This window comes from Filicampus tigris, chromosome 12 (assembly GCF_054856515.1).
Source record: "Filicampus tigris isolate MCC_2025a chromosome 12, RoL_Ftig_1.0, whole genome shotgun sequence".
Taxonomy (NCBI): Eukaryota; Metazoa; Chordata; class Actinopteri; order Syngnathiformes; family Syngnathidae; genus Filicampus; species Filicampus tigris.
The window spans coordinates 4,640,539-4,654,493 of NC_141228.1; the positions used below are offsets into that span (position 1 = coordinate 4,640,539).

Consider the following 13,955-nt stretch of genomic DNA (forward strand, 5'->3'; position numbering starts at 1 on the left):
ATTTATCTAGAAAATTTTACGTGCATCACTGATTTAAAAAAAAAAAAAAAAAAAGAATAAAAAAATATGTTGACCAGTGATTAGCAGATGACATGGCACACCTGTATGGATGTACAGCCATTTATGATTTACTATTATTTTTTACTATTATTTACAGCCTATCTGATTCTTATAGTGCACAAATATACATTTCTATTAATGGCATTTATTTCAAATTGGTTGGCTGGTGCTATTTTTTATGTTTTATGGGCCTTTTGTCATGCATACACTAGACCCGTTTTAGCAATAACTCGTCTTGGTTGATGTTGATTTGAATAAATGAAACACAAAGGATATTTCCTGAATTTATTTTTTAGCGAAATATGTTGCTGGTTGCTATACATCTGGTTGGTTTGTTGTTGGTGAGCTGCGTTTCCTTTTAACATGACAGTGTAATATGTGCTGCGCGGCCTTCCAACACAAACAAGTAGACTTTTCAACAAACTTACATGTCGTAATCCCTGCAAAGCAACCACACCGAGTTTTGCCACTGTCCACATTCTTTTCCGACTTGTCCTGCATTAAAGAGAGAAAACTCTCACCGTAAATGGCAACCAGTCACAATTTATGATCTATCTTTAAATTTTGAGCGACTAGTTATTTATCCCGTCGCAATTTAGTCAATAGTCTTAAAGGATTTCTGGTTCTTGAGGCACAGCTTCAACAAAGGTCAAATTAGTAGTTAGTTGTTGATTATAGTGTTATTTGTTTAACATCTTTCTAACTGAGGTGAGGTGTCACTTGGCGTATCGTCGCTGTCCTGTGATAAACATTTATCTCCAATTTTGGAAACTTTTTTAATTACCACTTTAATGCGATGTCTGTAACGCGGAAACATGATTCATGTCATAATAGGAAAATGAAAAAAAATGATGTTTTTCACATGACAGCGACGATATGTTATCTAAAACAGTTATCCAGCTAAGTCGGTGTATCATTCAAGAAGGCTCACATTTACATGAGGGGATTTTCCCTTTTTGGATCAGGAAACATGGATTCACGTTGTTTGTTCTATATTTAGAGAAGTGGTTCAGAAAATGGATGGATGGATCGAATTAATGTCACAAATACAAACAATTCAACCCAATGTCACTTGGTTTTACTGTAATTTCCCCTATGAGCCAACATTGTGATTTTTTTTTTTTTGTGTGTGTAATGGAATCCGTAGAGTCACAATTGGCTCTTTGGAGTACTTGACACTTTTTCTGAAAGTTGGGCCTTAACAGAAACGTGTTGCGATGTAGGTTGCATTTCTGTTTTGATGTAGCACTTATGCATCTTCTCTCTTGTCAACAGGATGGGAAGAGGATGTTTGGAACATACTTTAGAGTTGGATTTTATGGTTCCAAATTTGGCGACTTGGATGAGCAGGAGTTTGTGTACAAAGAGCCAGCCATCACCAAGCTGGCGGAAATATCTCACAGGTTGGAGGTGAGGCTGAGACACAGATGCTATCATGGCACGGCAATGGTTATGGTCAAAATGCCCACGTAGCCTGTCTTGGCACATTTCACAACCACATAATGATGACTCAAAAAATTACGTATGATTTCTCATTTTTATTTTTTTTCATAAATTAGTGAAAATGGTTTGCATTGTCATTATGTGGTGTTGTATGTAGAATTTTGAGGGGGGGTTAATTCGATTTTGGAATAAGGCTGTAACAGTGTGGGGAAAAAGTGAAGCATCTAGAATATTTTGGGGATGCACTGTAGATAACAATCTCATAAGACCTCATTAGATGAGGCAGGTGTGTGAGTGCAGTTATACCGATTTTTGGCTCGTTTGTTTTTTTAAGTCCAGAGGCCACTTGTTGATTGTGATTATGTTCCAGGAGGAGGCTCAGTACTTCCATCCAAAGTGTTTTAGGTAAAAATAAAGGTTGACATTTTCCACGAAAAATGAAAGCTGTAATTTCCTTTTTTTTTTTGTTTGTTTGTTTTTAGGGTTTTTACGGAGAACAGTTTGGAGAAGATCAAGTAGAAGTCATAAAGGACTCCAACCCAGTAGACAAATGCAAGCTTGACCCAAATAAGGTTGGCATTAGACACTCATCAACTCATTCATCAATGCAGTAAAAAGCAAAACTAACTGGTTTATTTTTCGTCAGGCCTTCATCCAGATCACGTACGTGGAGCCCTACTTCGACACGTACGAGATGAAGGACCGCATCACCTACTTTGACAAGAACTACAACTTGCGCCGTTTTGTCTACTGCACCCCCTTTACGCTGGATGGACGGGCCCACGGGGACCTGCATGAGCAGTTCAAACGCAAGACCATCCTGACCACCTCCCACGCCTTTCCTTACATCAAGACACGCATCAACATTGTCCACAAAGAGGAGGTAAATCACTCAATCAAACAAAATGGTAGATGGTGATATGAACAACGCTGTCTATTAATGTCCCTTTTTTTCAGATTATTTCCACTCCCATTGAAGTGGCTATCGAAGACATGCAGAAGAAGACGCAAGAACTTGCCTTTGCTACCCACCAGGACCCCTCTGATGCCAAGATGCTGCAGATGGTCTTGCAAGGGTCCGTGGGCACCACTGTTAACCAGGTGAACTTTTAATGTGTTTGAAAAGACATTGGATCCAATGAATTTAAAAAGGGCAATGGCTTCTTAAACATTTGAAATAAGTGTCATATGGGTTTATTGTTTAGGGTCCTTTGGAGGTTGCACAGGTCTTCCTGTCTGAAATCCCCAGTGACCCAAAACTGTACCGACACCACAATAAGCTACGCCTCTGCTTCAAGGACTTCACAAAGAGGTGGGTATTTGTCAAAGTTGATGAAGCTGTCCTTCAAAAACATGAGCACTTGGTTGCGCAACTTTGGCTGGATTTGCATTGGCGGTCCAAGTGACCAATTCCATTTTAATGTGCCTTTGAACACTACACCAGTACAAGTACACAAGATAAGATGATCCCCAGAGGGTACATTTGAAGTTTGCAGTAGTACGGAGCCAGGCAGCAATAAAGGCTACTAAAAAAAATCCATATAATTAAAATATGGAATAAAGAACAGTTGTATGTACATACAAGCATCCTGTAACAAAGTGTTTTTTATTTATTTATTTTTTTTTTTTAAATCCAGAGTTGTGCCAAAATGTAATGGTTTTGTCCTAGGCTCAGTGTAAAAATAAAATTGGGAAGTTTCGATAACTGGAATGAACTGATCAACAAGAGTCAAAGTCACTGATGGTGTGATGGTTCATCTGCCCAATTTACGTGCAGGCATTGTGGGTTCAGCTCCCTCTCAGTGATGGCGTGAGAGGTTATCGGGCGACAATCCAGAGTGCTCTCAGTTCCATGTGATCTTGAACAGGACAAGCACTGTAGAAAATGGATGGAATCAGCAACAAAATCGATTAATACATTGTATTTTGTCTCTGCGGTTTCACAACACAGTTATGGCAATTAACGGTGCATTTGGACGAACCTTCCCCCAGGTGTGAAGATGCCCTGCGAAAAAACAAGAGTTTGATCGGTCCTGACCAGAAGGAGTATCAGAGGGAGCTTGAGAGGAACTATCACCGCCTGAAGGAGGCACTGCAGCCGCTCATCAACAGAAAGATTCCTCAGCTTTACAAACCAGTGCTACAGGTCAACTCTCACAGGTACACACGCACACAATAGGGGTATACTTCATGAGTTTCGTTTTTTTTCCCTGGCCAAACTCGTAACTCTGTTTAATCTTTTATCAAATCAGTATTCCCCATATGGATGAATTCAACTCCCTGAATCTATTCCAGCACACAAGGAACCACCACATTTTTCTTCGAAAAATAGCCCCTTTATTGTATAAAACTCGATGCTGTTAAAATGAACGCGTTACTGCAACTTATTTTGACATGCGATTAATGCACGTCCCTTCCCGCCATGTAACTCAGGAATTTTGGTTAATGCAGGACATGTATCCACATATGATTTCCCTTCGAGAACAGATAGCTACAGAGGAAGACACGTTGGGCCTGAGAAGTACACGCACTGCCACCTTTTTCTGCTATGAGAGCGCAATAGGCAGGCTAAAAGCCTCAGCTGCGGGTTAGCGGTTAGCACTGGGCTAGTAGGCTACAGCTCTTTATTAAAGGGGTTGTGAGTGAGTTTGGCAAGGCACTTGCAAGTGATCAAAAGGCACTTTTCCATTACAGCTGCCAGAACCATCTGGCCCTGATCTGCCCCGGCCTCGATTGGCTTGGCCTGGCCTCTGTTGCTTCTGCATTAAAACAGGCACCAATCGAGTGGAGCGTTACTTTTTAAGCGATGTGGCGGAACTCCACTGCACACTCCCATTTCCTGGTTTTAAGCGGGTCAGTAATAAAATAGTCATAAAATTACAGTATATACAGTGTATCGTGTTTTACAGCAATACTTAACCCATTAAAGCCTGAAGCCCTTCGTGAGACATCTCTCTAAAACCTACGCTTGTCTTTGGAGTCACCCTTGAAAACCTGACATTTTCGCCACCTACAAAATAATTTATATCTCAGGCCCTGTAGCAGATGGAAACATAATTCCAAAAGAATTTGAGAGCTTAGACACATGGGTTTCACACAGGCCTGAGTTTATTAATATTTACTGTTTCAATCGAAGATACAAGTGAAGCACTATTTTAATAGAAAAAAATCGAGTGGTATTTACCATGCTGTATTAGGGGTGGGCGATATGACGATATTAGATCGTTAAGCGGTTTAACCTGTTCACGATCTCATAAAGCCGAAAGATCGTTTGATCGTCTAAGGTCATCAGCAAGGTCTGCAGAAGCTGAATAACAATCCGGCTCATTTGAATCAGGTGTGTTACAGCAGGGAGAGATGTAAAACAGGCAGGACAGCGGCCCTCGAAGAACAGGATTGAAGACCCTTGACTTAAAAGCATGCATGAACACCAGGGGCGTGCAGAGCGTGTAACGCTAACTGAACTGAACGGTTTTCCCCACTGTAACCAAGATGAAAAGCCCCCTGCTGATCACAATATGCAATTACATAAAGTAAAACAGTGACATACAATAAGCCATACAAACTGGGTCCATAAAGTGCAATTAATTACTGTACATTGGGACAAGCTTCAAAGTATCAACAACTGAGTGTCTTTAAATGGGGCGTGGCCTAGCAAGTGACATCAGGAACACGGCCGGTTAGTCTGTGCAAGCTTTTGCCCTCCATGCTCCTTGGGAATGTTTTCATTTGGCATTTGTGTGTTTAACTCTGTCACGTTGAATAGAAGGCTGAAATCTAATCAGATCAGATGCTTGTACTGTACTTTGGATCACAAGTTTTGTGTGGATCTCCTCTGGGTGCTCTGGTGTTGTCCCACATCTCAAAAAAATGCACGTTAGGTTCATAAAGCACAGTTGAGGAAATTATGAGTAAATCTATATGAAGTCAGTACAGTACGGTGAATCCATTATTCTGAGGGACCCTTCTTAATATTTGTCTCAAAAATGCCGATAAAAACTAAACACAATCGGAAGAAAAGCTGCATGTAACAAAAGAAACACTTTCACCTCTCTCATTCCACTTCACCAAAGCACCAAAACAATGTAATAACCTTTTATGTTGTTTTTGTTGGTTGAAAATGTAAACTTGGTCTCCCTCTCATTTCCAGAGATTCTTTCAGCAGATTGAGTCTTCGCAAAATTGACATTTGAAGATGAAGAGAGTAGGTACACACAAAGCGACACCAGAAGATGCAATATTAATTTATTCTTGAGTGTAAATAGCAGTGTGTTGAGAATGGGTCACAATGTTTGTTACTGAAAAAGGCTTCAAGTGTTCCAACTTGGTACGTCATTCCAGTGTCTTAACTTGTTTACACAACTCAATCAGCAGGATGAACAAGTGGATCCGATTTTAAAGAGACACCTTGACCTTTTAGATTTGGGGAACATTTTCCCCAGAGGCTGCGTTGGTATAATGTAAGCCTTTTCTCAAGAAGTCCGAGACTCTGCTCGCTGTGAGCTCCCAAGCAACTGGTACCAGGAATGTTCGCGTCCTGTTATTGGTTCCAAAAAGTGCCAAAAAATCTTTTTACGCCAAATTCTTCAACAAAAACGTTTCAAATGTCAAGGTGTCTTTTTAATTATGTATGTGTCCAAAAAAAAAATCTGTATTTAATGTGTGCACTTTTTTGTTGTTTCTGGTGTAGCAATGCATTTCACGACTTGAAAGCTAAGGTTATGTGGGAGAGGGTTGATTAAAATTAAAACTTGCAAAAAAAAAGTTATTTATCATATTGCTTTATCACATTTTTGTTAAAACAACAATGTTTTAAAGTTAGGTACTGAAAATGTATCATTTTATGTAGTTCTGTTTTGTTAATTTTAAATATTTTACTAAATAAATATTTTAATGTTCAGGTCTATGCTTGTTGTCAATTTGTGACTCGTGCAAGTGATTGAGCACAGGTGTCAAACTGCGGTCCTCGAGGGTCTGCCATCTTGCATGTTTTAGATGTCTCCCTCGTGTGAGTGTGTGTATTGTGTGTTGGGACACTTTTCATAATGTTGCAGATTTGAAGGTACTCAATGGTCTACTCTAGCCGCAGTTCCCCTGGCCGAAAAGAGTAGTGAATGCCTCTCAGAGGTGATCGCGCAATTCCTCTGCGCAAGAGTGCCTTTAGTCTGTCAACATGGTCAGTAAGAGGTGCTAAGGAATGGAACAGAATACCAGAGGTTGGGGGACAAACCACCTACAAGGCCTTCTTTAAAAATGTGAGCACATGGTACAAAAATAACTACCTTGCCGACACTAAAACATATACCTTCTGTGTTTTCATTGTCTTCATGTGTTTATTATACTTCTCGATTGTGATTTTTATTGTGTGCCTCTTAACTATTGTTTACTCATTCACTGCCAGACATGTTCAGAGCCTCTTTTATCATAACCTTTAAAAAAATATAAATAAGTTCCTGGAATTGAACTGTGAAAGGACAAATTTGTCAATGGCAGTTAATTACTTATAATGTATAATGTAACATGTTTGAAGGGTTTAGTGTCTTGCTATTGTATGTATTTTTTGGAATTGTATTTGAATGCTTTTTTTACATCATGGCCAGTCAGGGGACTACAGAAGAAAAATAGATTTTTGGCAAGTTCTGGCTTTTTTTGTTTTTTTTACCATGATTTTTCATGTGAAATTGCACTGTCCCCTTTAAAAAAAAAAAAGCAACTACTCTAATAATACCCCCCGCCCCATAAAAAAAATCACTTTATAAAATCCAAGCATATAAAATGGCTTAAGTCCAAGACAATGTGAGAAAACAAAGACATTTAAAAAACTAATCTGGGTTTAATTGTGAAACATCCATTATTTGTTTACAAAACAAGGCGAGGCGATTTTGCTGCAGATGTTTGAAGATTAAAATGTTTTAATTATTACTATTACAAGTAAGATATCCACAATGTGTGTGTCTGTGTTCCATCTAATATTTGAGAATATACAGAGAGTACATCTTGGGGTAGAAGGCAGCGGTGTCGTCAATGTGCCGACTCGGGTATTCGCTTGTAAAAGAGCAAGTAGGGGGTTGAAGAGGAGCAGGTCTGAGGGGAGCAGGCTCGGATGAAATCGTCCTCCTCGAACAAACGCACTTCAGAGTCATCAAACAGCAGCCATTTGCCTTCGTACTCGAGAAGGTTGTTTAAAGCCTGTTGTTCCGAGGCCTCTTCATCCTCACAGGAAGTTGTCCTGCTTTCTTCTTCGGCCTCTTTTTTAAGATCGACTTCTACATTTCGTTTTCGAGTTTTTTCGTCTTTCGCCTCACCATCGGCCGCTCTCTCTTTGTGCTCGACGCCGGTCCGACTCCGCTGTCCTCCCAAGAGTCCGACCCCGCCCTCTAGAGGCTTCTGACTTCCTGGCTTGACGCAAGCAGAGCTCGAGGCGGTCCGTTGGCTCGCCTGTTGCCTGACGGAGACCTCGCCGTCGTTGTAGCCCCGCGCCGTTGCTTCGGACTCCTGGAGCTGCTCCCTTTCGCGCAGCCAGAATTTGGCATCTTTCAGGCCACTCATGCGTACGTAAGCGGTGTAGTGGCCGCTGCCGATGGACACGCCGCTGTGCATGACCACGGCAAAGAGCTCGTAGTTGTGGCCTTTGCTGGACGAGCGTGGCGTGCACCACTCCTCCAGAGACAAAGTCAAGGGCGTCTGCAAGGGTGTGTTCACCTTGGACAGGCCGGCGTACGGGTCCGTTCTAGACGGCGGGAACAAACGGTCGTGAGGAACGAGACTCAAAACGAGGAAGGTATTGACCAGTCAAGTGACTCACTCCAAAGTGCTGGCGGAGAAGCGCTTCAAGTGGATGGTGACGACTTCGGGGGTTTGGTCAAACAGAAGACTCCTCTCGGCCTCTGTGTAGTGGCGACACGTGTCACAGAAGTACTTGTCCTCTCCGGCGATGCGCTCCACTGACGCAAACTGCCCAATGGCCCATTTCAGCGTCTTCTTCTCTGGTTTGGGGTATGGAGAAACTGGAGACAGAACATTTAGGTTTGATGTTTTCATTTATCAGGTGATCATTTCTCGACTCAACCAAATCTCGTTATGTTTGCGAAGTGCTGTGTTGCTGATCTCAAGTCAACCACTATGACAGAAGTGAATGCGTGCAGGGATTTACTGTTTTTCTATGTCGTGTGGGGTCTTTTGCAAATCGGTTAAGCGCTTCAACTAAATGCCACTTTCCAACAAGCAGTCCAGATTGCATCAGGTCACTACTGAGTACAATTGAGCGCAAGTTCAGGTGATGTCGCTGTTGTATGAACAGAAGTCCGATTCAGACGCAGGACCCCCGTTATTGCTCGGAGCTCACGTGGTTTATCGATGCTGTGGCTTCTTCTAACCTGAAGAGAGATCGTCCAAGCTGCCGGGTTGCTCTTCCAGCACCGGGACGCTGATGTCCTGGAAGTCCTCTCGCCTCTCGGTGAAACTTTCGCATTCCAGACAACGAGTCCGTAGAACCAGCTGGCCGTGGAACAAGTGCTCCATCAGGTCTAGACCGTCTGCAAAGCCACAAACGCAAAAGTTGACAATTATACATACAAGTGTATGGATCTCAGAAATTCATAGAATCTTTATTTCAGCTCAGCAAAGCATGCTAATTGAGGGGGATACTGAGTGCGCGCTAACCTGTGAGTAACTGACTCCCCACCCCCAAACTGTAAATAAATACACCACACCACATCCTTTCAAACTCATCTTACATTAGTCTCAAAAAACAGAACATCTTAGGGAGGATTTGAAATTGTACTTTGCAATCGTTAGTGTCATACCCCGATGTGGCGCCTTTTGGACCTGGTTCCCATTTGGATTGCTGACCGCCTCACATTTCTTCTCCTCCTTAGTTTGGCCTTCGTCAGCTCCATCGTCCTCTTGCTCCGTTTTCGTTGAGATTTTGGCAAATGTAGAGGTGAGCTTCCCGACGCTGCAAAACATGGACATGATACTCGGCTGTTTGCCAGCAGGCCTCAGCCAGCCCAGTTTACTGCGTTTCTTCTTTCTCCCGTTCGCCTCTTTGTATCTTTCCTCATCACCATTGCCCTCTTCTTCTTCCTCCTCCTTTTTCTGTTTCACTTCTTTGGTCTCGTCTTTCTCTCCTCGGTTGTCCTTGGTGTTATCCACAGTATTGTCACAGGATGACTTACTTCTGGAGCGGGTGACGGGTGTGTGCAACAAGTGCTCTTCCTCCACTCCACATTTTCCAGACTTGGCCTTCTTTTTGGCATTTCCCATATCAGTATCGCTTTTCCTTTTTCCAGCCACCTGACCGTCCTCGTCTGCAACTCTTTGGGATTCGGACACTGAACCGCTGCCGTGTTCCACTTGGACCTCAGTCACTTTGGCTTCCTGCTTTTGCTCCTTCCGAATGGTGTTGCAGGCCTCCTGGATGTATCCCAGGATGCACTGCAGAACCTCTTGGGCATCATGCTGAAGATAGCCTTCATACATGGGGTTCAGTTGCCTGCAAGACATCAACAACATAAAAATCGTACATGAGTAAAACTTACTTTTTCAAGCTCCTTCTATCCATCCATTTTCTACCGCTTGTCCTCATTAGGCTAGCAGGTGAGATGGAGCCTATCCGAGCTGACTTTGGGCAAGAGGAGTGGTATACTCTGGACTGGTTGCCGGTCAACCTCAGGCTTTTTCTTTCAATAATGAAATTTAAAGCCAAGCCAGGAAAAAAACTAAAGAAAACAGCTACTTCTTCTAATATACATTCACCCAATGTAATGGCATTTAGTCATTTCCATTCATGCAGTAAATCAGTTTACGTTTCCTTGAGAGCAAAATTTAGACTGGGTCTCCTCCAGCTTCATATTTTCACCAAAGGTACCTGAGTGTGTTGAGAACTTTACGAGGCGACGTGTCAAGTTCTCGCTCACTGAAGCTATCACCGTTGAGCAGAAAGTTGGACTGCAACTGCTCCACAGACCTTATCAGACTGTGGAAGCTCTCGAGGAGCTCAATGTGTGCCGGTATGGACTCGGCAGCATCCCCTGCTGGCTAGAAATAAAATTGAAGGATACAATTATGCTGAAAAACAATTTTCTCTGTGGCTCTGAGACAAGAGTGTCTTAAGGGGAAAATGTGGTAACCTCTTCACATTGTTTCTTTTCTTCAGTGGGTTTAGCGTTGCTTTTTGACAACTTGTAAACAGACTTGATGCCTTCCTTTAAGCCTGGACAGTGAACGAGCACCTGTAGGGAACAATCACACATTTACATGTCATCTTCAAATGAGACTTTAACAATGTATTTCAGTCAAACGCAGACTACAACACGGACTGGGCACAAGTATGTCATGTGGCAAAAGAAGAAACACTAAAGTTACAGCTGTACTTAATGATTTTCATTTGATTTCTGATTTCAGTTGACTTTTTTTTTTTTTTTCCAGACTGCTACCAGTAAGAGTACTAAACTCTTGAGCAGTGTTAATTTTGACAAGATATCTTGATTTCGTTTTAGTCTTTTGACTCAAATTAATTACATTTTTAGTCATCTGATTGTATTTTAGTTTTTGTCCAATTTTAGTCAACAAAAATAAAGAGCAATTTTACAATTGAGTCGATGTTTTGAAAGTCACACGTTTACACATCACAGTGATGAAGGAGTGGGAAAATGCACTTTTTGGTAAGTTGCAGTTTTGTTATTCAACTTTATTCTGAATACGGTGGCCAATGTATGAGAATGGGTGTTGTCATGACGTCACATATCAAATAAATTTTTTCCCATTCTGATTGCTGTAGTTAACACCTTTTTCTCATTCAGATTTCTCTAGTCGTTGGCAGTGGTACACCTGTACATACTGCAGCTCAAAATGTCAAATCATTATGGAATAACAGCAGAGACATTTAAATAACATAAATATTCCCAAAAATCAATGTAAGTCTATACATGTTTTTTTTCTACAATATTGTAGAATATAACTATGTTTTGCAGAAGCTGTAATTAGCAATTTAAAAGAGATGTTCACAAACGCTGTCCATCCACTATTGGTCTCTGAAGTGCAGATTTAAAATATTTTTTGTAGAATATAGTCAAGTTATCGTTAGTTTTTTTTTTTTTTTTTTTAAATAGAGATATATCTTTTTTGCCCATATCACCCACCCTTAGTATTGTTATTTTTGCCCTCTAAAATTCATAATATGGTAGTGCTACCGGCACTTTGTGCAGCACTATGGGTATCTGTTAGACATGAATGCCGTTAGTTCCCGATTGTAAAACCGCCACAAGAGTCGCAAGTATTGATATCTTGATATAAGGCCGGTTATCGGCCTGATACGAATCCCTGGTATCGGTTCTAGCCCCTACCTAATATTTATGGCCGGGCTGTTTTTTTCCTATAATTATGACTTTACTACGGCGTCAATGTAGTTTGGTAAAAGATCATGGTACGTAACTCCGCCATGAACTCTTTGTATTGCTTAAAAAAAAGCAACTCACCTGTAAAATGCTATTGAGATAGCAGGTGTTGCCCCCATTGCTGAGCCCCACAAATGGCAACACGTCCTCTCTCTTCTCACATGACAGCGGGAGGTCATCAGGCAAGCTCGGTTGCAGCGATGGAGCGGGCACTACCTGATCACAGCTGCTGAGAATAGCATGACATGAGATCAAGGATGGATTATTTTCACTAGTGTGACCTTGTTTTTAATGTCAATAGTCTCCTTATCCCCGAGTTTTGGTTATACACAGGAAACAGCTAAATCAAACTCGTTACATACTTGTACACTGACATGGCATCATCTGTTTGAGGTTGAGAGAAATCCAGGGCTCTTTTAGTTTCCTTCTTCTGGAAGAACTTCAAAGACAGTTTGCTCCTCTTGATGGGGCTCCCCAGCGAGGCCTCATGTTCGCTCTGCAGACCAGGCATCTTCACACTTCAGTCTTTCCCTTCAAAGACTTGCAACATGCCCCTACGTGGCAAAAGGAAGAAACACTTATCATGTCGTTTGAGTGGGCTGCAAACACATAAAAGTAGCGGTATCAATGAAAGTACACAGTTCTATAAGTGGGACCGTCAAGGCTAGTTTACTTTACTTTACGGCCGCCAACGAATTACATAACCACTGTTGGTTCTAACGCTTACTTACAATGGGACAACACTTACTGTCATTTCCGTTGTGGATGGATTTTGTTGCAACAGAGAACACCAAGCCGACACCAAGTTCCAATACGAGCGGCAAAACTGGGTCTCTCAGAACCGTGCGGAACAACAGGACCCGAGGAGAGAAGTTTTTGAAGCTCCACTTTAAATGATCGAACTCCAAATTATTAACAAACTCAAGTCCATACCTTCATAAAACACTGCAGGCTTAACACGAATGCATTTTGGGGTAGTTTTCGGTTACAACCGCATTTTAATCGACGCCACACCATAACTTGGCGCTTTTTCTGCACTCTGCGTACCAACTACTGCTTCGTTGCCGGTTAACTCCCGCCGGCCCAATCAAATGTCGAATAATTTAAAAAATAACACATAAGTTTTCAAATAAAACTATCAGCTGTGATAATAACTCCATTTAATATTAACCTTTCGATTGGGAATACAACGCATAGAAATATTTAACAACGTGAACATTTGTCTACATTTAATCTGGCGTTTATATTGGACACCAATGTCCCGTTTAGGCCACCGGAAGCCATATTTGTAGTCCTCCAAGATTAGATATCAAGATGTGACGTGTATAGTGCCTGTCACCCAAATGATTTTGGTATTTAAAGCAAATGTTTCATTTTGAGAATAGAATGATGAAGTAATAAACTGTAGTTATAGTTGCGTGTTTCCTATTAAGTCCTCCGAATAGCTCTGTCGGAGACTGGACAACACTGGTAATGCAAATATGTGACAAGACCACCGTTTTTTATTTTTTTATTTGATTTTTTTTCAAGTTATGTTACCACGCTTCTCTTTTTTGTCAAGTTGAATAGTGAAAGGAAATACAAATTTGGGGGTTGGACGTAATCCAGAAAGCAAAAATAAAAATAAAATCAATGCCCTCTATTAGCCAGCAAGGGGCACTCTTGTCAATGACACCATCACGCTGTCCAACGCCGTCCAGTCGTCCACAGTCACTGGAGCATCTCCACATCTGACAGTCATACCCGAGCCATTCGTCCACGATTTGAACGGTAAGATACTACTATTTATGCTATCTTGGCCTTTTTGTGTTTTTCAAACCAAAGGAAAAAAACTGCAGAATTGCTTCCATGCGAACGGTTCCTTTTAATGAGGTGCAATATGTATTGCACAAATATGTTGATCTAAATAAGGTGCGGATGGAGAATAGTTGTTTTACGAAGACGCTCGCATCACTTTAATGCGGTTGGAGGAAAACACATAAATAAATCAGGGTGTTTCATATCTCACGTGCACATCAGTACGATGATGCTTAGAAATAACTGAGGTTCTACTGC

At 41.5% G+C, this 13,955-nt stretch overlaps 3 protein-coding genes across 22 annotated transcripts in view; 2 read left to right on the plus strand and 1 right to left on the minus strand.

The window, feature by feature from the left end:
* Window positions 1-6,403, plus strand: part of dock7 (dedicator of cytokinesis 7) — a 70,599-nt gene extending 64,196 nt beyond the window's left edge. For 12 of the 18 annotated variants that reach the window (XM_086046372.1, XM_086046374.1, XM_086046376.1 and 9 more), the window contains 7 exons: window positions 1,336-1,470; window positions 1,986-2,075; window positions 2,150-2,386; window positions 2,461-2,604; window positions 2,709-2,815; window positions 3,496-3,663; window positions 5,654-6,403. In XM_086046372.1, coding sequence (XP_085902498.1) covers window positions 1,336-1,470; window positions 1,986-2,075; window positions 2,150-2,386; window positions 2,461-2,604; window positions 2,709-2,815; window positions 3,496-3,663; window positions 5,654-5,696 — 924 coding nt within the window. In that variant the 3' untranslated portion in view covers window positions 5,697-6,403. The remainder of the gene's footprint in view (window positions 1-1,335; window positions 1,471-1,985; window positions 2,076-2,149; window positions 2,387-2,460; window positions 2,605-2,708; window positions 2,816-3,495; window positions 3,664-5,653) is intronic. The other 6 variants (XM_086046373.1, XM_086046379.1, XM_086046383.1 and 3 more) reach the window with 1 other exon arrangement.
* A 994-nt stretch (window positions 6,404-7,397) lies between these two features.
* Window positions 7,398-13,070, minus strand: usp1 (ubiquitin specific peptidase 1). Of its 3 annotated transcripts, none has more exons than XM_086046394.1 (9): window positions 12,649-13,070; window positions 12,275-12,454; window positions 11,982-12,126; window positions 10,635-10,736; window positions 10,373-10,542; window positions 9,309-9,997; window positions 8,880-9,038; window positions 8,309-8,510; window positions 7,398-8,233 (listed from the first exon to the last, which is right to left on the minus strand). In XM_086046394.1, exons 2-9 carry the CDS (start codon window positions 12,409-12,411, stop codon window positions 7,525-7,527), a joined length of 2,313 nt encoding a protein of 770 aa, XP_085902520.1. In that variant the 5' UTR covers window positions 12,412-12,454; window positions 12,649-13,070; the 3' UTR covers window positions 7,398-7,524. The 3 variants fall into 3 exon arrangements, with proteins under 3 accessions (XP_085902520.1, XP_085902518.1, XP_085902519.1); XM_086046392.1 differs by having other exon boundaries at window positions 11,982-12,129; window positions 12,263-12,454; XM_086046393.1 differs by having other exon boundaries at window positions 12,263-12,454; window positions 12,649-13,069.
* Window positions 13,071-13,592: 522 nt separating this feature from the next.
* kank4 (KN motif and ankyrin repeat domains 4) overlaps window positions 13,593-13,955 on the plus strand; it is a 90,757-nt gene continuing 90,394 nt past the window's right edge. The window contains exon 1 of the mRNA XM_086047741.1: window positions 13,593-13,670. The gene's annotated coding sequence lies outside the window, so the exon portion shown is untranslated. The remainder of the gene's footprint in view (window positions 13,671-13,955) is intronic.